The sequence below is a fragment of the Oenanthe melanoleuca genome, chromosome 6 (genome assembly GCF_029582105.1).
Source record: "Oenanthe melanoleuca isolate GR-GAL-2019-014 chromosome 6, OMel1.0, whole genome shotgun sequence".
Classification (NCBI taxonomy): Eukaryota; Metazoa; Chordata; class Aves; order Passeriformes; family Muscicapidae; genus Oenanthe; species Oenanthe melanoleuca.
The window spans coordinates 23,008,653-23,029,729 of NC_079340.1; the positions used below are offsets into that span (position 1 = coordinate 23,008,653).

Sequence of the window (21,077 nt, forward strand, 5' to 3'; positions counted from 1 at the left end):
TGTTAGCAGAGTCCCTGTGACTCCATATACAATGGGTGCCCTGAGAATCACTGACACAATAGAGTGTATTGAGTGAAAAAGAACAGCCAAGAGTCTGCACTCACCCTCTGAGGAAATTAAAGCCATGTGCACATACTAGGAGGTTCCCATAGGCATCAACTTTCAGCAGGTTTCCATAGTGGGTGTCAAACACCAGGCCTCTGTTAAGAAAGCAGTTTAGGATGTGAAAAGGCAAGTGCATTAAAGGGTGACCATTTCAACAGCAGCTAGAACAGCTCTAGAACAACTTTGCTCACTTGGCATAGGGCATCAGAACAGGGCTGCTGTTATGATGCAGATGGGGTCCCTACTGTCCCTTTCAGCTGGCAGCAGGTCAGCACCAGAGCCCAGCATGGCCAGGCAGGAGAGACACCTGACCTACTCCCCATGGTCCCAAAAGTGTTCAACCCAAGAGGCTCAGCTCTGCATCCTCCAGGGGAGCTGTGGGCTCTTCCACAGGGTCACAAACCTGACACCCCTGTGGGGCTGCAGGGAACAGTGAGGTGTGCTAAAGGAATTCCTCTCTGTTTTTTCATGGCTCTGTCACAGACAAAGCCAGATGGGGCATGTAACCATGGCACAATACTTTGGACATGCCCAGTTCTGACTCTGACAAAATTCTGTCTCATTTATCTAGCAGCTTGCATCTGGAGAACACAGCCCTCCCACAGAGATATCCCTTCTGTCCCCTCCCTGGGATGAAGGTAGTAGATTTAACAGAGCTCTCATCACAGGTTTGTGAGGGGCTATGCCTTGTTACAGGCAAAGGCACAGCCAGCAGCAACTCTTGGTGTAAAACATGCTGAGAGGAGGGAAGAAAGGAGGCTGCTAGACTGAAAGTGGAACAAACCAACAGACCCTCTGGTCCAGTCTTTTGTAAAGAAACTCCAAAGGAGTCAAAGAAGCAAAATCCAGCAAAGGCACAAGTGGAAAGAACTTGAAGGTGCAGAGTTAGATCAAAAGCTTTGTTCAAAACAAACCACCCTTTTTATCTCTCCCATCAAAAGACTAAATATAGGAATTTAGTAATTTTGCACCCTTAACTTAGTGCAAAGCTATAAAATCAATAAGTTACTAAATCAAATGCTTTTGACATTTGATTTGGTCTTGACAAGAGAACTGGATTGGTCCCACTTCTATTCTTGTTTACTGTCAGCTTAATTTTCAGGATGTCTTACGCACCACGATGTTGCTAATTAAAATCATTAAAGAAAAATATTCTGAGACATCCCAGCAGCCTCTTAGACAGTAATGGCTCCTTCTCCCCCTGATTCTGATTTCACTCCCAATCCAATTGTGTCTCTGCTGTCTTTGCTTTGAAGGGCTATTTTTGGACCATGTTTTCAGTAGGGTTCTTTTATTGCACACTCCCTCTTTGCTGGCAAGGGTTCATGTGTGCAAAGGCCCCCCACATCCTGGATTAGTCTTCTCCCTTCCCCATGATATGTAGGCTTCACATCCACAACTGAAAACCTGGCCTCACAAGTCACCTGTGAACTTCACAGAACAAGTACTGGAGGCCTTGAGCAGGCAGGGTGGGTATCTGTTAGTCATTTACCTGGTAGGGAATGCAGGATCATACACAAAATTGAGCAGCTCATGAGGGTATCCAATGGAAACTAATCTTTCTACGGTCAGGTCAAATCCAAGAGATTCGTATTCAGGGGATTTATACACTGTACCAAGATGAGATTTCAGTTAGAAAATTTGAAAACAGCTAGGGGGTTAAACAAGAAGGCAATTAAAAGTTATGTACCCATTCTCCCTCCTCCCTCCTCCACATACCATTCTCTCCTTGGATGCCTGGGGTCCCTCAGCCCAGAGCAGGGTGGAATTAGCTCCTGCCCCAGGGCTGCAGTGAAACAGAGCTGCAGTTTGAATTTCAGCAGCAGAGTACACCAGATGAAATATCCATCAGTTTTATCATAGCTCTCTGCATCAGGAAAAATGTATTTCAAACAGCAGCTCCTCTCCCTGCAGTCCTGTAAAGCAGATGCACGAACACTCCCTGTTCCATCTGCTCCAACAGGGTTTTGGTTTGATACCTTTTTGCAAAGCCGATAAAGAAACCAATGAATTGCAGGAGCACATGTGTTGGAGGTTAGAAAGCCTGAAATTCATCACTTCTGTGCTACTGTTACTGCTCTGGATACAATCCCAAAGTTTAGTATTGCTGCAGATTTCATCTCAGGGGAATTAATGTTTGCTGCAGACTAAGTTAGCGTGAAGGTAGAGCTGTCAAGTTAACATATGATTTGTTTGTTAATAACACCATATGGTACTGCAAAAAATCCGTACGTTATTACCCTTGTGCATCAAAATGCTACTTTTTAAAGCAAGCTCACTGCTCTCACATGTCAGAGGAGCTGCTCATCTGGGACACACACTTTCCCTTCGCTCCATGCGAAAGAAATTGACTTGTTCAACTAAGTCATTCCTACCATGCAGCCTTTCTTCTTCCTGCAAATGACCTTCCCATGTACTGAAAATGTTACTGTTTAATCAGATCATTAAATTACATCTAAAAGGCAATCAGGACAGATGGAAATCACAGGGCTTCTCTGGCAGCATGTTTACGCTCGCTGCATGTCTGCAGAAGCCCAGAAGATAAGGGGCTAATGTGCATGTTTCAAACACTGAGACAGCTGGGCAGTCCTGAAGCTGACCAAGGATTGTTGGTAATAACAGCCAGGGATTGTTGGTAATAACATGTTGTGAGAAAGAACAGGATGTGGCTGGAGAAGGGGGCTATGTGGAGGTAAGGGCAGCACTTTTCTGGAGCAGATGTCCTGTTTTGGCTCCCAGAGATAAGCACAGCACAGCTCAAGTGCAGGAATGAGGTCGAGAAGTGGGCATGGACCACATGGGGGAGATCAAGACCACCCAACCACTGATCCATTTTCTGAAAGGTCTGAAGAATGGAGTGCACGTGGCAACTGATTTCCATAGAAAGCAAGAGCCCTGTTTTCAAGGATGGGAAAACTCATCTATGAAAATATACCCCCACAAAGCCCAGGTGTGCACGTGCCCCAGGACACTGCACACCCCCCCAGTGCTGCTGCCAGCACTGCTCATCTCTTTTTCTCTCTTTCTTCCCCTCTTTAATTCATCTCTTTCTCTCTTCCCTTTTACCCTACCCCTTTATCCAAACCCCACTTCTGTGTGCTTATACTAGAAGGTCAGGGATTAACATACCAACTTTTATGCCAAGTGTAATTTACTAATAAAACTTTGTAAGCTTCTGTGGATCCTCTGACTTTTGTTGTTCCTTTCAACCATGAGCACCTACAAATCCCAGGTGCTCCCTTCCCCTTAGGAGTGAAACATCATAATGTTGCTGCCTTTAACTGGTCCCAAGATAAATAAATACAACCCTTGACTGCAATGAGGGGTTACCATGGTTCAATGGGTCCAACTGCCTCCAACACTTAAATATTTCAAATTTAGCTGAAAATGTGCCAAGTTGCACATTAAACTCATTAGAGGACAAACTGCTTTTCCTGAGACAGATCTAACACATCTGTGGGCCCCATGATATATATTAATACACACCATCTTTACTGCCCAGTAATCACCAGCATACATATATACTGTGGGATACAGAAGTTTAATCTGAGAGGAGAAAGAAAATATATAAAATACTGAAAAAAAAAAAAAATCAAAAGGCAAGGATTTTAGATGAAACAAGACTGTCAGAAGACAGAGATCACAGTACCCGTGACAGAGGGCTTCTGTTCCTCTTAATAACCTAAAAAGCACCAAAATCCCAAGAGTTAATTTTCCCCATTAAACTAACAACATTAAAAATGTAATAAGCAAACCTGTAATGGTCTTATATAGATAACTGAAATCAGTAAAGCACTTATCAGAATCTCCAAGCAATATTACACCAATGGCAAACATCAACAACATGATACAACATTCAATGCACGTAGTCTTTTCTATCCTTTAGGAAAGGAAGGATTGATTGAGCTATAGATAGGAATAAGCAGTCAAAAAGTACAGCTAATGAAGAAAGCAGTGACTGACAAGGCAATTCTGGGGAGTGAGCTAGAGTTGGAGGGAGCAATAGGCAGTTAGGTGATGAACAAAATTGTGAGAGTGACACCAGGGCATCATCTGGAACAAGGAATTCCTCTGATTCAGGACAGTAAAGGCACTTCCCAGGGAAAACTCTGATAAGTGCAGCTGCACATATTCTCAGAATGTGAAAGCTCTGCAAAGCTCCTCATTACAAGAAACAGACTCCAATCCCCGCTCTGCCCATGAAGCTGCTGCACTTCTCCTTCTCAGCCTCCTGGGAAATAGACCATGCTACCAACTTAATCCATAATACATCACTTCCAAACAAAACATTTCTCTGAGGTAACCCTGGTCTTCCTGAACTCACCAACCATGGTGATGCTGCCCAGACAGGAATCTGGGCAGGAGCACACTGGCATCTCCTCTGGACAAGCAGAAGTGGTTCATCAACAGCTCCAGCAGAGCCTTTCCAGGGAAATTTAGGGCTTTCTGATGAGCAATCTGTCTATCTTTTTAACTCTCCACCAGGGAACAGCTGTGTGGGACACAAGGCCAGCTGCTCACAAAATACCCTCACTCAACTTGTTACTTTCTTATTTGCCTCTCCATCTTAGGAAATCACCACAGACCTCCTTTTAACTCTCTGAGAAAACAAGCTGAAGCAGCATTAGGAAAAAGACTGAAGAAGAGGTATCAACCTCAGCCTTTGTCATCCCAAGTCTCTGATGAGGCAGTACATTAATCAGGATTAATCTAAATGTTTCTTTTGGAGGGACAGTTATTCCCCTTACCTCTCAAGCCCTAGATTTTGCTTCCTTGATGTCTCTTCGAATAAAACTAAACTATTAGCTCATTCATATCTCAGATCTCATCTCTATTTTTCTACTACTCCACAATATCTGGAAAATGAGAGCCTTCTCCTTGACACACAAACTAAACAGAGACACAGGAAACTGGACTGATGAAAGGGACAATTAATGTTTTCTAGTTACCAGCATATTACTGTTCCAGATAAACTTTCCTTTAATTAGACACACACCTAGGAATGAGAGCTCCCTGAGCCCACCCTGACAGCACCCTACACCACAGCACTGGCTGCATCAACTGGAACCACAATCCCTGACATTTCTCATAAGCCTATTTGAGTAACTGAAGCTTCCTCTGGGCAAACAAACAATCCACCTCCTCAGATCAAGAATGGACAGGCTGATATCACTGCAACTGTGGAAGCATATTTGGGGAAGATGCCCCAATTACATTATTCCCATATTATTTCATAAATTTCCATTATTTCAATATTGTACTCAGGGCTGGTTGTTCTCTCATGTCTTCAGGCAGCCGTGAGGAAACAGAGTAGAGAGGATAGATCAATACTTTTTTTTCTGCAGCTGCAAGATGAAAACATGGTTTTAACTTTGCTGGACTATCTCCTCCTTCAGACCTGGTTGCTGAATCCTGGTACCTCTGATGGAGATAGTTTGTCATGGCAACATCATGAATTCTGCTATTTGCCATGCAGTCTCCCGTGCCCAGCTCTCTCATCCAGGTGAGAAGGGGCCAGTCTTCGAGCATTTCCAGCTCTGTGACAGGGGAGGAGGCAGAGCCACAAACACATTTTCACACTGTCCTTGCCCAACACACGTGGGATGACAGTAAAACCAAAGCACGTGCTACAACTTGTTCTGATTTCTTTTTCTTACTGCTTGATAACCACGTCTCTGCCACAAAGCCAAGTCTCCAGCTCCAGAGGAATTGTTATTTTAATAGTACTGTTCCAACACAGGCAAATGCTTCAGCAGCACAGGGCAATCAGCACCCAGTGCTCATGGATTACGCAACTAGGGTGGAAAAAAACAACTAAAGGTTTTTATAAAACAGAAGCCAGTTGACAGTATTCCAGATTCCTCTTAATACTTGGCTTATCAATACACTATTAAAAGGTAAAAAGCAGTACCCCAGAGTGAACACTGCAAGCCTTCAGGTCTGTGATGGGTGCGGGCACCCCTGACTGACACAGGACGTGCTAGGAGGGAAGCTGGTCTGGAATGAGCAGGGGTTGTGCAGTAAGGTATGCAATTCTCATGCATTTGTGTGGTTGTGTTTACTTTTGCTGCCAAGACACATACAGTTACAATTTTATAGCCTTTCTGAAAAGGAAAAAAAAAAAATAAAGAAAAAGAAAAAAAAAAGCTCTCTACAGAGGCTCCAGCTTATGCAAAATGCTGCTGCCAGGATTTAACTCACATGAGGCAGATGCAGATTCAGAGTGTCACTCCAGGCTTGACGGAGTTACACTGGGCTCCCCTGTTAAAGAAAAAAATCAGACTGATTTTAAAACTGCAACAGCTCTGTGCCATGTGGGACTGTGTCTGCTGGAGCTCCGTCCTCTGGCAAGCTCAGAAGCTGGCCTGGCAGTTATTCCAAATACACTTACAACTGATTTATAGAAGAGGCACAGCTGGTAATCGTGCATCCTGCAGGCAAAATTCTGTCCTCATATCCACAAAGCAGTTTTACATCATCAGCTCAGGGATAATTAGGAGAAAAAGGCTACAAGCACATTGCCCAAGTGATACAAATCCTTCATGTTTCTCACAGACACAGAGCACTGGTTCAAGAAAAGGTCTCATGCTTTTTTTGGGGCTTTGCTATTATGGTCCATTCCTCAGTCAGTGGCAAATTACTCCTTTCAGGACATTCTCTCTCACACCACACATTGCCTGCACATGTCAATGCAGGAGACTCGGGAGACAGAGTCAGGAGCTACTCTGGGAAGCTGAGAAGAGAATTTTGCCCTACACCTTGAAGGTGCTCCCAGTGAGAGCCTCGCACACCGGGTCAGTCTGTGGTGCATGTCTGCATTTAAATTTACACTTGGGCTTTCATGGGCAAAGCACCCCAGGATAAACCAGCACCAAACCTGCACAGAGAGCTGCACTGCAGTGCTCCACTGGCAAGCACACACAGGGAGAACACCAGAGATATTTTGTAACTTACAGGTATGCATAGAGTAATCAAGAATTATCTTTGAGATCCAATTTGCACTAAATACAAAGATGAACTGGTTGGAATAATGTTGCAAAAATGACCCACAGAAGTATGCAGACCTCCTGGAAGGCTTCTCTGAAAATAAACGTTTAAAGCCTGTTTTGTTTCAAAATGAATAGCTGGGGAAGGCTGAAGTGCATGTAATGGCTCTGCTTGAGCTGTGGAGCCCTTTAGGATCTGCTGGTATCTTCCCTTGTTTCTCCTACACACAAATTCAGGCAGGGGAGCTTCTCACTGAAGATGTAACATGGTTTGTTCCAGGGCTTGCCAACACTTCTTGCAGGGTACTCATGGATCTTGGGAGAGAAGCAGGAGCTGAAGTTTAAATAACGACCCCTTTCTGCTCTGCTTCAGTCGTCTCCCATGTGTGAGACGTATTTGCTGTCTCAAACTGCATACCTGCAAGCAGTCCTGCCTGCCATTTTATTTCCAGTCACTGTGGATTTGGTGCTGGTAAAAGCCCTGAACTGGGAACAGTGACAACACACTGATTGCCCATACCACCAAGGCAGCTTTGAGAAAGCAGCTCTCCTTCACCAGAATCCTTGTTTAGGAAGGGAAAAACAGGTTTGGGATGTTGCTGCAACAAAAGCCTGCAGGGAGAGCAGCTCCTCCGAGCAGAGGCAGAGCCAGGACCACTGCATGATGACCTCAAGTATCATTTGTGCCTGCCTCCAGTTTTTCCCCATCTGTTGCTCTCATTATACCCTACTACCTCCTGAAGGAGTTTCACCCCTTCCATCTGCCAATTCCTCACCTGCCTTTCCTCCCACCTGGAAAGCAGGAGCAGCCCAGGGAAAGGTGCTTGTGATGCCCCCCAAAAGAAACCCACACTGTCAGGGCACTTCAGGGGAGCAGCTGCTTCCTGCAGGTGGTGCATCCTGCTCTGATCCCTTGGGCACACATTGCCCCCACTTCTTCCTCAGGCAGGTGCTGAGAGCACTGTCTGTGCTGTTGACTTTCAGGTGTCCAGATAAGATCAGTATTTCTTAAACTAGAGGTGATGACCTCCTCCAAAAGGGTTGCAAAAGGCTTTAACAAATACTCAATCTTCAGAAATGTTACCCACTCTCTGGGTTCTCCAGAGGTCACAAAAAGACAGATAAGCCAAAATGTAGACAGATAATGTACAGGGTTTCGCCTTTTCTCTGAAGCACAGGAAATGCAGCCCAACTACTTCATGTTAAGTCTTGAAGAATTGAAAGTAAAATAACTAAAAACAGGTTTTTTCAGTTACTGCTTATTTTCCAGTGAGTAAGGCATGCAAATCAGGCAGTTAGGGACATACATGGGCAGGTGGAGAGCTGGTATCCAGAGTTATATGTCTCAGGCACAACATGCATAATTAGGCTTGTATAAAAACATTTCTGAAATTACACAAACCTGACTTAAAGAGCAGGATCAAAATATTGCTGTGAATTGCACCATAGTTAAGTAACGTGTAGTGGGTTTGGTTCGCCAGGTGTGCAAGTATGTATTAGGAATAGATTTATATCAGTGTTGTACTGACAAAAACTGCTTAGTTAAAGCCTGAGATCCCCTTTTACAAACCTCACTCCCTGTAACAGTACAAATATATATGTATCCTGCCTCAACAATGTCTATCAAGTGAGATCCTAGTGTCCCAGAGCAGGATAGATCTATCCCCAGAGCTCCCCATTCTGTCAGTATCTCCTCTGCATGTGGCCCCAAATCCAGGCATTTAGTGTCCACTACACTGTGTCTGTGACAGTCACTCCTCCACAGCAACCACACCACTGGCTATTTCACACAAACTCCAAATACTCATCCCCTGGCACTTCTGATCACCTGATCTGCAACTCCACTTGAGAATCCAGAGGGAAACAGCCAGTGACCAGTCCTGGAGGTGTTCGGGACACTACACTTAGTTAAAAAACAAACCCCACTGAAATTACAGTACCAATTAAATGTACTTCTAAATGTTGGGCAAGCATTTCACATACTGCCATAGTATGAGGAAAGTCTGTCTCAGCTGTAGGGCCAGAGGCCTGCAGATCCCCAGAAGTAACTAGGTAGTGAGAAATGCTATCTGACTTCCACACACTGACCCTCCTTCCAGGGTATCTCATTTTCAAAACTTGTTAAAGATCAATGTCACTTTTCATATACAAGCGGAAAAGAAGAGGATTTCTGCTTCAGCATGTGTTACAGGACCTATTCTAATCAGGCAGGTATTGTCAGGCACTGCCACTGAAATTTAACAAAAGGGGAATGCTAAGGTTTCTCAAGCTATGCTGCTCTCCAGGTTAAAATAATTCATTACTTACACAGGAAGGAATCTGAAATGTCATGTTTAAGTTTCACACCTGGGTGTTAACTACCCTCAGTTTTGACAGTGCAATCAGACTGCTCAGCTCTGATGAGAGCCCAGACTCTCGCTTGGCTTGCACAGCCTGGCAGGGTGCTGTCACTTTGCACTGGAAATAAAGCTGAGGATTTTCCTTCCCATGAGAACTAGAAATCCTACAGAGGTACCTGTACTGTGGGACCCTCTGCAGAAACACTCAGCTGGTTTGGCAATTCCAGGAAAGGGGGATAAGCATAGATCTCCAGATCCCCTTGCCTTGCATCTCTCTTTCCAATGACACATCAAGTGTTACCTCCAACTCCTGCCACAGCCACTGAAGGCATTTCACTTCCCAGCATCTTCACTGGACATGGAGGGAAAAACACTCCTATTTAAAGCTCTGGTGTGTCAGCAGTGGTTTGGCCCACATAAACATGTGCCCTGTGTGCAGGCAGTGGAGTTGAGCACCTTTGTGCTGTGCTGGCCTGGGAGCTCAGTGCCTGTAAACAAACTGACAAAGTGGAAACGTGCCTGTTTGCAACCACAAGAAATCCCAAATGAAACCCATGGGACGACTCACATGTTTTCAATTAGGAACGTGGTGAACTTCTGACTCGCCATTTGTTTATGAACTCAGCTGAACTGTGACCATAAAGGGCATGTCTACAGTCAAAATGAGTTGAAAACCAATTAGGAACAGACTCCAGTTCTCTTGACTCCTGAGGTTTGATTTTAAGCACTAAACCATAAATAAAAATGCACGGTACTATGGAAAGCAGAATTGCAGCATTTCAGCCTATATTTAAATTGACTTTTCACAATACCAAACAAAATGGGTAGCAACATCGGTTTGTTTCTTTGAATTTTTAGTTTTTCAGTCCAAATGAGAAGAAACTGCTGCCACATTGAGTATAATTTTCACTTACCTGTAGAAACCTTCTCAAACAGAGAAATGACCTGTGCAGTAAGCCTAGCTTTAAAGCACAATATTTAATGTGCCTTTTCTATTTCATTAAAATTTAAGTATTTGTAGTGATCAACAAACAATACTTGACAAAACCTCCAGGTGCATCCCAGGATAGATTTGTATGCTTAACACACAAGCTGCTCTGCCCTGCGTGAGCAGCCAGATCTTGCACAGCATCTTTGTGCCCACAGATGTTTTTGACAGTAAATCTGATAACAGAAACTAAGGCAAGGGTCAGTAACCATCAGAGGGTTGAATCTTTTGGATGTGAGCTTCAGTGGCTCCAGAGCACCCTTTTCTGAAGATGCCAAACACGGGGCTCTGGGTGGAAAGCAGAGCTCCCCTACGGAGCAGCACCAGGGCTCTGCAGTCCCCAGCTGCAGCAGCGCCCATAAAGCAGCGACGCACCCGCTGCAGCCCGAGAGCAGTGGAAAATTCCTTACCTCTAATGCTCCTACAAACATCCCCAAGTGCACAGCACTGCTTTCAGCTCTAAAACCTCTAACCTGGAACTGTATCAGCTCCCCCTCTCCCGCTGTGCATGCTAACAGGATGTGTAAAGACAGGATTTGTTGCTGCTTCAAGGACTGACACAGCACTGTATGTGCAGCCTGGCTGTGAATTGCTGGGTCTACACTTCAGGTTGTTTCTAGTGCTGCATTTCTACTTGTTCTAAAAACAAGTGTTGTCAAGTATCATCAGCTTTAACTCTTCCCAAAGTAGGCTTATTAGTGCTCTCATTGGTAAATTCCAGATATTTTTAGCTCTCTGCTGCTGCACTTTGTTTGCCTTCGATGTAACAAAGATTTGAGTTGTTTGAATATGCCTCAGAGGCTGGCAGAGCAGAACTTAGTGTTGGAAAGATTTATTCTGCTGAATAAAAATGAATGGCTTGAGGTAAGTACAGCAGCACTGAGGTCACATTGTGCGTGTTGAGAGAAGCAACTCAGACTCTGCATTTCAAGGAAACTTCACTTTGTCTATTTTAATAGTTGGTATAACTTTCCTTTGCACTGGATCAATATTTTAAAAATTACTACAGAGCCACCTGTTTTTTCACAGGAAATTTTGACAGTCTCCCTGACACAAGGGAATGCTTTTTGTGCTTAACAAATGGCCTTCACAATTTACCTCTCAGATACAGCCCACTGTGAGTTATAATCCCATATTGGAAATATCCCTGCATTTCCATGGAAACAAACTACTGTGCCAAAATATAGGCTTAGTTCTTCAATAAAGACTTATGAACAGGGAAGAAATAGTTGCTTGGGCTTCAGGTTCAAACATAATTTGCTAGCATCTAGAAATAAGAAGGAAATTACTTAAAGGCCTTGTAGTCACTAATACCATATATCTAAGACATTTTTCAGGTTTATCAGTGTCCAAACACATCCAGCTTCTTATTTTTCTCCATATTCACTGAAGAGAGTGAGCCTCCAAGGCTACACATTTGTTTAACAGCGTGCACCTGGGCTTAGATGCAGTACAAGTGCCCATGCTGGCAAGCAGCCACATACAGAAGAATTTCTGTACTGCTAAAATAAGGCATTCACAAAGCAATGGCACACATGTGATCTCAGAGTTAAAGCCTTCTGTACTCTCAGCTTTGGTTCCTCCTACAGAGTAAGCTGTTTGAGTCATCACAAGGGTATTTGCAACTTAATAGTACTTCTGTTGTGGTATTAAGATTACTTGATAAGGGGGTCGATTAGATTGAAAAATGCCTCCCTATTTTCATCATCTGGCAAGATGAGAGCTCGCCTTGGTATACTAACAGCCTGCTGACCCAGCTTGGTGTTATCATCATGTTTTTAAGAGCAAGAAAACAGAATATAGCAGCTTTTGAAACTTTCCTTACACTGTGAAGACTCGCTCTTGTGGCAGCTTCTGTTTATCACTCTGATTCTTCAAGAATCCACAGACAGCATCTTAGCAGTTTGTCAGTCCGTGATTTTCTGGGACAGAGCGAGCAACATGTGCTTTCTGCACTCCTCATTCCCAATGCCAGCATGTGAGATCCCACAGCTCCAGGCCTCATTTGCTCATTACACAGCTTTAAATGGTCAGGCTCTGAAGAGCAGCAACACAAAGAGAGCAGGGACAATAACCACTGCACTGGTATTTGGAAAGACATCCAGCTCAAAGCATACTTGGAACAACTTGGCTTCTCCATCTGCCTTTAGCTTTAAAACACCAATGGCTAAACCAGCCTCTGAAATCTGCAAAATCTGCACCTGTCAAACTGGCAATGTGCAAATGTGAAAAGGCAGACAGCAGATGTGCAAGAGTCAGGGCATCTCCAGGTCCTGGCTTAGGAAAGTTGGAAGGCTTCTCCTGCACATCTACCAATTCCTTTCTCCAGTCACCACATTTCTGTATGACACAAAGAACTGCATTATCCAGCAAACTGGGAAAGAAGCAAAACTGCTTAGTGTCTTCCCAAAAGTGCCTCAAAGCCTGTAGTCCTTACATCACAGTGAAACTAAAGGCAAACTTTGAACCTAAGCAGGAGAGCCTCGTTAGAACATTTGCATTTGAGTTCAGCACTAACAAACAGACAATAAGAGCACCTGAACTGACATTCAGATATGCTGTAGTTGTTTACATTACAAGCTCAGTAGTTTAAGTATTCAGTTCAATCTTTCATGCATGAAACTCCCACTTTTATAATTTGTTTTTCATTTGTGTGATCCAGAAATTTTTTCATACATGGTACAAATTCATGAGTCACATTTCTCAGTTGTGCAAACTGAAATACAGGAACCTGATAGACTCAGCTACAGTAAAAATAGTAGATGGACTGAAGAACCTGTTCTCAATTCTGCTGTCACTTTTTCTCCCAGATCACACGCAGCAACAATCCAATTCTACCTTCTGACTGAGTGTGTCTTTTCCAGAGTCAACAGATAAAGAAAAGCATTTAAAAAGAAGACAAGAGTGTGGAAAATTTTCCTCTTGCAAATTGCAAGGATGGCTTTGACACAAACACCTACCTGAGGAAAGGGCAAAACCTGTTTATGCATGTTGCACTTTGGATTGGGTTGGGAAAGATTAAAGCTGTCTCTCCCATATCTTTTCCCATGAGATGAGAAGGGAAATGTTACAAGCTGAAAGCATAAGCAACTTTGCAATAAAATCTTTGCAGTGCACCAAACCTTGGCATTAAATTGGCAATGTTTCCAGGACACAAGCTATATTTCAATCAGATTATGTTGCATTAATCACATTTGCACACAATAAAACCAGTATTTTTCAAGCCTGATTTCCCCTCCTTTTTTATTGAAACTGTTTTCAGCAGCCATTGATAATTTCATTATCAATTTCTGGAGAACATAGAAGCAGCAATGAATTAAGCACAAGAAAAGCATTCCAAATGAAAGCATCCTGTCTATTGATATTACCTCTTCAGAGATAGAAGATAAAACTTTCAACAAGGCCATAACTTTTGGAGAAGAAGAATAGTCACAGAGGAATCTTTTCAAGCACAATTGAGTTTGTAATTCTTATTATACCTCTCCATCTGCCAACAGCCCAGTGTGAAATTACAGCCAGTTTGGGACCCCCACTGCTTTAGCACTGCTCCTGTCAAGGGGCATCTATCCATCACCTTGTGCAGCCTGTCCCATTTAAGAGCTGGTATTGCCAAGGCCACCTGCATTATTTGGATCCAGATCTAATAATTAAGAGTAGCTCACACTGAGTAGGAAGCAGCCAAATAAAATGCTGTGTGAAACTGATCTCTCTGTGCTGCATTTCCAATGGGTGTCACCAACTCCTCAGGCTCATGTGAGTGTCGCAGTGAAGACTTTCCACTGACATACCTTTATTTTACCTTCTGCACATAGCAGTAAACACAAAACAGAGAAGGCTGTGAATCATTTGGATTGCATGCAACATTCTCTTTTAACAAAGCATGGGCACTTTTGACAGTACTGAGGAAAAAAGGCAGGCAGACCAGAATTGTTAGTGACTGTTGGTCTTCTGGCTGGATGAATAAGCAGAGATGAATCATTCAGATAATAAATGAAACTACTGTTTAGCAAACAAAAAATAACTACGAAAGGATCTTCAATCTCTCTAATTTAAACAGGAATCGTTCAATAATTCTCAGTTCTGCCCTGACAGCAAATTCAGCCCTGGGTGTAACACTGTGGCTTCCAAAGAAGCCAGGGCACCACAGGGAACTGGCAGGACCTCGCTCCCAGGCTGGCAGGCAGCAAGGTCAGAGGCAGGGAATGAAGGGCTGCATAATATCACAGAAACTTGTCTTAACCTCTAACAGCAAGGGCTGAAACAGCTGATGACTCTTGCTTGTGTCAACTGCTGCAGCACTTTAAACAGCGACTACTTAACTAAGCACACAAACCACAGCCAACCCCTGCTGTTCTTCCTGCTCCTTCCCCTTGCCTCTCAGTAACACCTTGCTTTAAAAAGCATTATTTTGTGTACTAAATGTGATTCCCAAACAGATTGAATAGGAAGGGGACAGCCAGTTTAACACAGATTTCTGAGCCTCTGGTATTAATTTATCCAGAACATTAACATGGGGAGATTTGGGAGTTTCCACACACGTAAGATATCTTATTCACCCCGTGAGAATACAACAACAATCCTTTATGGGAAAACAAGAAACCTAAAACCTGTGAGAGTTATTTCATTTTGCTTTCATTTTATTTTCCCAGAAGTCAAAATTAGTTCTAGATGTAATCACTGTGATTACAAATTCAGCTATTTAAGGTTCATCATTTCTCAGAAAAAAAAAAGCTAAAACTGTCAGGCTTTTCTACACAAAAACACTTTGTTTGCCCAACCCAACCATTAACAGTATTTCTCAACGCCATGCAAGGAAAGGGACAAGCACAATCAGGGAAAACAGGAGCTATTTACAAAAATTCGACGTTTAACCCAATTTTGGCTTGAAAGTGAACAAAACCACTGTGGAAATGCTGTATCAGACAGCCTTGGATTCTTTTAAATTCTGAGTTAAGTGGTTCTTTAATTTAATAACTCTAAGAAATACTACTCTACAAAATACCACATGAAATTGTACTTTATGTGTAATGTAACATGATGATACTAAAACTGCTCTCAGCTGACATTCTCAGACATGCTGGTAGTAGTAGATGATCATTGCAGCGTGTGGATGGTAGCTGTTACTATAGACTTCAAAATGGAAATGCCATGTCCCTACCAAAATTAAGATTATTCTAGACAGAAAAGATGGTTATGGTAAGTAGATCTGTGTCCTTAAATTCATAATGTGCAACAATAAAACCGTCTCAAGCTTTTTAAGTCCAAAATACATTAAATTATTCTGACTTTTCTGGTATTGACCACCTCCTAAGGAAGACTTTTGGTGCTACCAGTGGTGATTGATTTGGAAAGTAGAAAGAGACGAGACAGGAGTACTTCTTTACAAGACAGGCAACTCAATGTGTATCAAAATAATCATTCTTCTGAGCTGGAAAATGTATGACTGTCAGTCTATTTCTGATGTGAAAGTACACATACAGATTTTGGCAGGGTCAATGACTCTGCCTGCCTTAAGTTAAATAGGAAGATTGTGCTTGGGATATTTTAAAAAGCTTTACAGAAAAGTAGCCTAGAGATGTCTGAAAATACAAATGCAGAAAACTGGATGAGGAGCTAATGACACTGGAGAGGCTTCTGCTCTTTTCCTTGGCCTATTTACGTGTTTTGAATGGTCTCCAAAAGGCTTCTGCTCAGCATGCACCATCTGGTATGCAGATACCACTTCCAGATGTTAAATTACACATAAACTGGCTTTTTACATTGTTTTTTTTTTTTTTTTCTTTTTTTACTCAAGACAAGTAGTGTGTCCATGTGAAAGAGTGGGCAAAGGATAATGTGACCAATCAGAAAACACAACAGGGTCTCATGAATGCACTGACTATAGCATATTACTGTAATACTTCACTTGTCCCACTTCTTCATTATCATTTCCAATTAATTTATTGTAATTGTAACCATATTCTTACACTGCACTCCTTAAAGTCCCTGCAGTGGATAAGTATTTTTTCTTGTATGCAAACTATAAATAGCTAATAGTGGTCAGATAATAAAAGCCCACATGGAGAAGAAAGGATGACTCTGAGACATAATAAACAGGTAATTTCAAATGTTAATTTCCAGTTTGAGTGGAAAAAAGGGAAATAGTACTTACCAGTCATAATGCTTTTCATCTGCAAAAGGCTTTCCAACCTAATTACATTCTCACAACTGCTAGTGAAATGATTTGCAGCTATTATCTCTTTTGTACCATGGAAGTAGTCACAGGACAGCAGCTTACCCCTGAGGAGTCCAGATTTTCAGTTTTCTGCTCAGACCACATCCCATTTCTTTTTCTGCCTCACACCCTGTCACTCAACTCCCCCAAAGGCACTGACATTGCCTGCTCAGCTGAAGCACTGTGATCTTCCAGCCTTGGAAGCCCCATATTTTTATGTCCCTGGTACTGCTTTAGGATGCCTGAAACATTCACATTTTTTCCTTTCATCAAATTAAGCATCACTTTGTGCATAACAACTCATTTGCTCTATGTATACATGAACAAGGAACATTTGAGTAAAATGAACAGTCAGATAAGTGAGGACAGCACTGAAGCTCTCTTTCTGTCAGGATGAAAATTAGCAGCAAACTTCATGCTCCACATTAGATGCACTGGGATCACCTGGGACCTTGGGAAGTGCTGCCACCTCCTTTGCAAAAGGCACAGAAGTTTGATTTTCTGTTACTGAAGTGAGACCCTTTTTTTTTTAAAGCATTTATTCTAGAACAATTGTTTTTCATGCACCCCTCAAGAGCACTGCCATAAGACTGTCCCAGCTGGGGAACACAAACAGAAAGCACGTGCCTGCAGTCATATCCAGCACAGATTAACAACTACACACTTCATTACTTAAAAAGTGGCAAGAACTTTACACAGATGTATCAATAAGGTGTTGAACAACCAAACCTTTTATATGTAACTACTTCCTTGTAGATAAAAGAACACAAGGAACTGATCTAAATATAAACTGCAATTACCTGTCACAGTCTCCAAAATTGCTCCTTGCAGTAGAACCTCGAGACTATGGAAACCTTCCTGCCCTTCACTTAACCTCTGACCCCAGCTCTAACCTCACACTGCCCCCAGCCACATTACTCATCTCTCATTGCTTCTCAGTACACAGTAACCAGATGACCATAGCTGACATACTGCATTAACCTATTATTAGGTGACCCTGACACTCTACCTCACATTTTCTCAGTTCATATACACAACAACTCTAAACCGAAATATTAATGGTAACAGGAACTTTATATTCATAACCTTGGAAGTGGTAAAGAGAAAGAAGGCAGGATGGTACATTACATCCTCAGTTACAGCCTGTGTTATACTATAATCTAGGAAAGTGGAAGTAAGCTTTTTATCTGTTCCTTCCTTAAAATGCATAACATGAAAGTCTGACTATGAAGAAAATGGTAGCTTTATTTCCTCTCATCAAAAGTCTCAGGGAACTCGCCTGTTGAGTATCTGAAAGATGGAGAAGTCATGCCAATAATTTTATGAAACTAAAAGATCTTATGCAACCTCCCAAAGCTTATCTGTCTTAAAGAATGGACAAAACTTCATGAATTAACTAGTTCAGCTGATAAAAGGCACTCCCCCTGCCATGACTCGTCTTGAAATGAGTCATTGATGTGACTAACCCAGAAAGGGGAAAGAGGAAAACCTATTCAAAAATTACTCTCCCAGGACACAGGAGAACCTACTGGCCAAAGGCGTAGCCTGCTATGTGCAACAAGGATGAAAGAAATCACCTTGTTATTCAAAGCCAAGCATGCACAAGGGGCATTGTCAAAATACAGTGCAATCTAAGGAAGCAGGCTAGTTAAGGTTTGGTTTTCTTGACACCCATAATCGCTTGAAACTGAACCACAGTAACATGGCTTGTGACCAAATACAGCTTGCAGATCACAAAATTAAGGGAAATTCCTAAAATGAAAATGCAAGGAATAGTGAAAGATGCATTTACGAATAAAAGAAGCAGTTGTTAACTGAAGTAGCCCAATCAGCTTTTTTGCTGTTCTTTGCTCTGCAAGAAACAATATTCCAAACTAAGCCAGTGCTCAAAAAACTTAAGAAGATACTCACCAGCAAGTGTATAGTCCATATCAAAACCAAAGCACTTTATCTTCTCCATGGCTAAACTTCTGTTTACAAAGACCCTGAAAAGAGAGAAGAAATATCACCAGAGGTACGAGCATTTTCAAAATAGTCACGTTTTAGAACAAACACATTCTGCCACTGTCAGGATGTCTGGCTTCCATAGCTCAAAACCAGCAAATATACCTGAAAACAGAGTCAAGTCTCATTTTTTGCGAGTTCTCCTGAAGCAAAGCCATGACTTTGTGGAGTTATTCTAATTATCGGTATGCTGTCCAAAGACATACACGCATGCATGCACACACACACACGGCCTTCCATGTGACCTGCAAAAATTCCTAAGAATACAAGTGCAAAACTCCTGAAGCAGAATTCAGACCTCAAAGGATATAAAACTGGAAACAGTAGATGCAAAGCAATAAAATTTGTTTGATGAAAACAAATTATTAGCAAGAGGTAAGAAGGAAAATAAAATAATATTTCTGTGAATAAATTCACAGCATTTGCCTCCTCTTTGAAACTATATCTGGAAGTTCAAAGCAAATCCAAACAGATTAATTTTCACATTTCCACCAATACCATTAAAAACATTTAATAAAGCTCTAAAAAAAAGCAACTGAGAAAAATTTTCATACACAAGACATGCTGTTTCTACTGTGAAAATTTTTATTTATAACTCCTCTGAAACTTGGCAACTGTTATTTTGTAAATTTGACTTTTACTATTAATGCTTATTATAATGAGACTCTAGGCTGAATACTTCCAGGCACTTTTAGATGACAACATTAATACATGATATCCAATTTAGTTCAAGTAAATAACGTGGTAAAGAAACAGGTCAGAGAATACAACAAAAGCTTTTATTGCTTCCTGTTCCAACTACGACAGTAGCTAAGCTGCTTATGTTTCCCCAGAACTTTAAAGCATAAAGCATTTCTGTAATTCAACAGGACTTCTTTCCACTGGCTTATCTGAACTTTAAAAATGAGAGTCAGAACTGGTCTGTGGGAGGGAAGCTGAGCTTTTCAACACCCATCTCAGACCGAAATCCCATGCACTGCTCCAGCTGCGATGCCAAGACAAAATTCTCCCGTATGAGTAAAGTCCCAGAGCCTTCACTTGTACTCTGACTTCAGCATGTGAAAATTCTCAAAATATTTACTAAGTGTACTGCCCTCAGCACAGAGATTATCCTCTTAAGACTCGGAACGGGCAGCACTGCCGGGCTGGAGGCACGGCTGGGGGACAGCGCGACACGATGGAGACGGCAAGTGCAGAGCCAAGCATTCAGAAAAGCTGGGAAAGCTGGAAGGAGCTCCGGGAGATCCTGCTCCTGCATTCTGGAAAGCTGGAAGGAGCCCCGGGAGATCCTGCTCCTGCATTCGGGAAAGCTGGAAGGAGCCCCGGGAGATCCTGCTCCTGCATTTGGGAAAGCTGGAAGGAGCTCCGGGAGATCCTGCTCCTGCATTCGGGAAAGCTGGAAGGAGCCCTGGGAGATCCTGCTCCTGCATTTGGGAAAGCTGGAAGGAGCCTGGCGGAGATTCTGCTCCTATATTCAGGAAAGCTGGGAAAGCTGAAGGAGCCCCGTGGAGATTCTGCTCCTGCATTCGGGAAAGCTGAAAGAGCCCTGCAGGGACTCTCCTCCTGCATTCGGGAAAGCTGAAGGAGCCCTGCAGGGACTCTGCTCCTGCATTCGGGAAAGCTGAAGGAGCCCTGCAGGGACTCTGCTCCTGCATTCGGGAAAGCTGAAGGAGCCCCGCAGGGACTCTGCTCCTGCATTCGGGAAAGCTGAAGGAGCCCTGCAGGGACTCTGCTCCTGCATTCGGGAAAGCTGAAGGAGCCCCGCAGGGACTCTGCTCCTGCATTCGGGAAAGCTGAAGGAGCCCCGCAGGGACTCTGCTCCTGCATTCGGGAAAGCTGAAGGAGCCCCCAGGGATCCTGCTCACACACACCTTGCGTGCAGGTGCCGGCACAGCGCGCCCGTCCCGCCGGCCCTGCCAATCCTCCACAGCCCGGATTTTAACAGCAAAGCTCACTCCAGGCTGCTGTGCAGCCTCTTACCTCATCTCTCGCCGGCGTGCTCCTTGTTCAGCTCGCAGCAGTCTGATTCATCTACTTGTCTGAATCATATTACAGAATTCCTTTAAAGCTTCCCTGGTACCCATGCAATTTTGCTTGGATCTGATTTGACTTCAGAAGATCATTATGCCAGAACCAAGCCTTAAAGTACTGTATATCTTCTTGGACAGTGTTCTAGAAAACACATCTGTGGCTAATTTAACTAGTCACTGGATATTGTTGTTGTTCCACGCAAATCCACTTGGAATACAGTTTCTCTGGCAATAGTACACTTTCCCCCTAACCTTGCACACTCTCTCTGGGAGTCACTGTTTCCTGGCAAAGTGCCTGCCTTTGACAATGGGGCTTGTCACTGAGGGGCCTTGGAGGTTATAGATGACCCTCTTTTCTTACAGATTTATGTATTACCTAAAGAAGACAAAGTGATAGGATGAACACTGGAA

At 42.9% G+C, this 21,077-nt stretch overlaps 1 protein-coding gene across 7 annotated transcripts in view; it reads right to left on the reverse strand.

The window, feature by feature from the left end:
• Nucleotides 1-21,077, reverse strand: part of NT5C2 (5'-nucleotidase, cytosolic II) — a 59,830-nt gene that overhangs the window by 10,935 nt on the left and 27,818 nt on the right. For 6 of the 7 annotated variants that reach the window (XM_056494265.1, XM_056494266.1, XM_056494269.1 and 3 more), the window contains 3 exons: nt 18,544-18,617; nt 1,598-1,715; nt 105-200 (listed from right to left, as the gene is read on the reverse strand). In XM_056494265.1, coding sequence (XP_056350240.1) covers nt 105-200; nt 1,598-1,715; nt 18,544-18,617 — 288 coding nt within the window. Of the gene's footprint in view, nt 1-104; nt 201-1,597; nt 1,716-6,306; nt 6,367-18,543; nt 18,618-21,077 lie in introns of those variants that run through there. The other variant, XM_056494271.1, reaches the window with a different exon arrangement.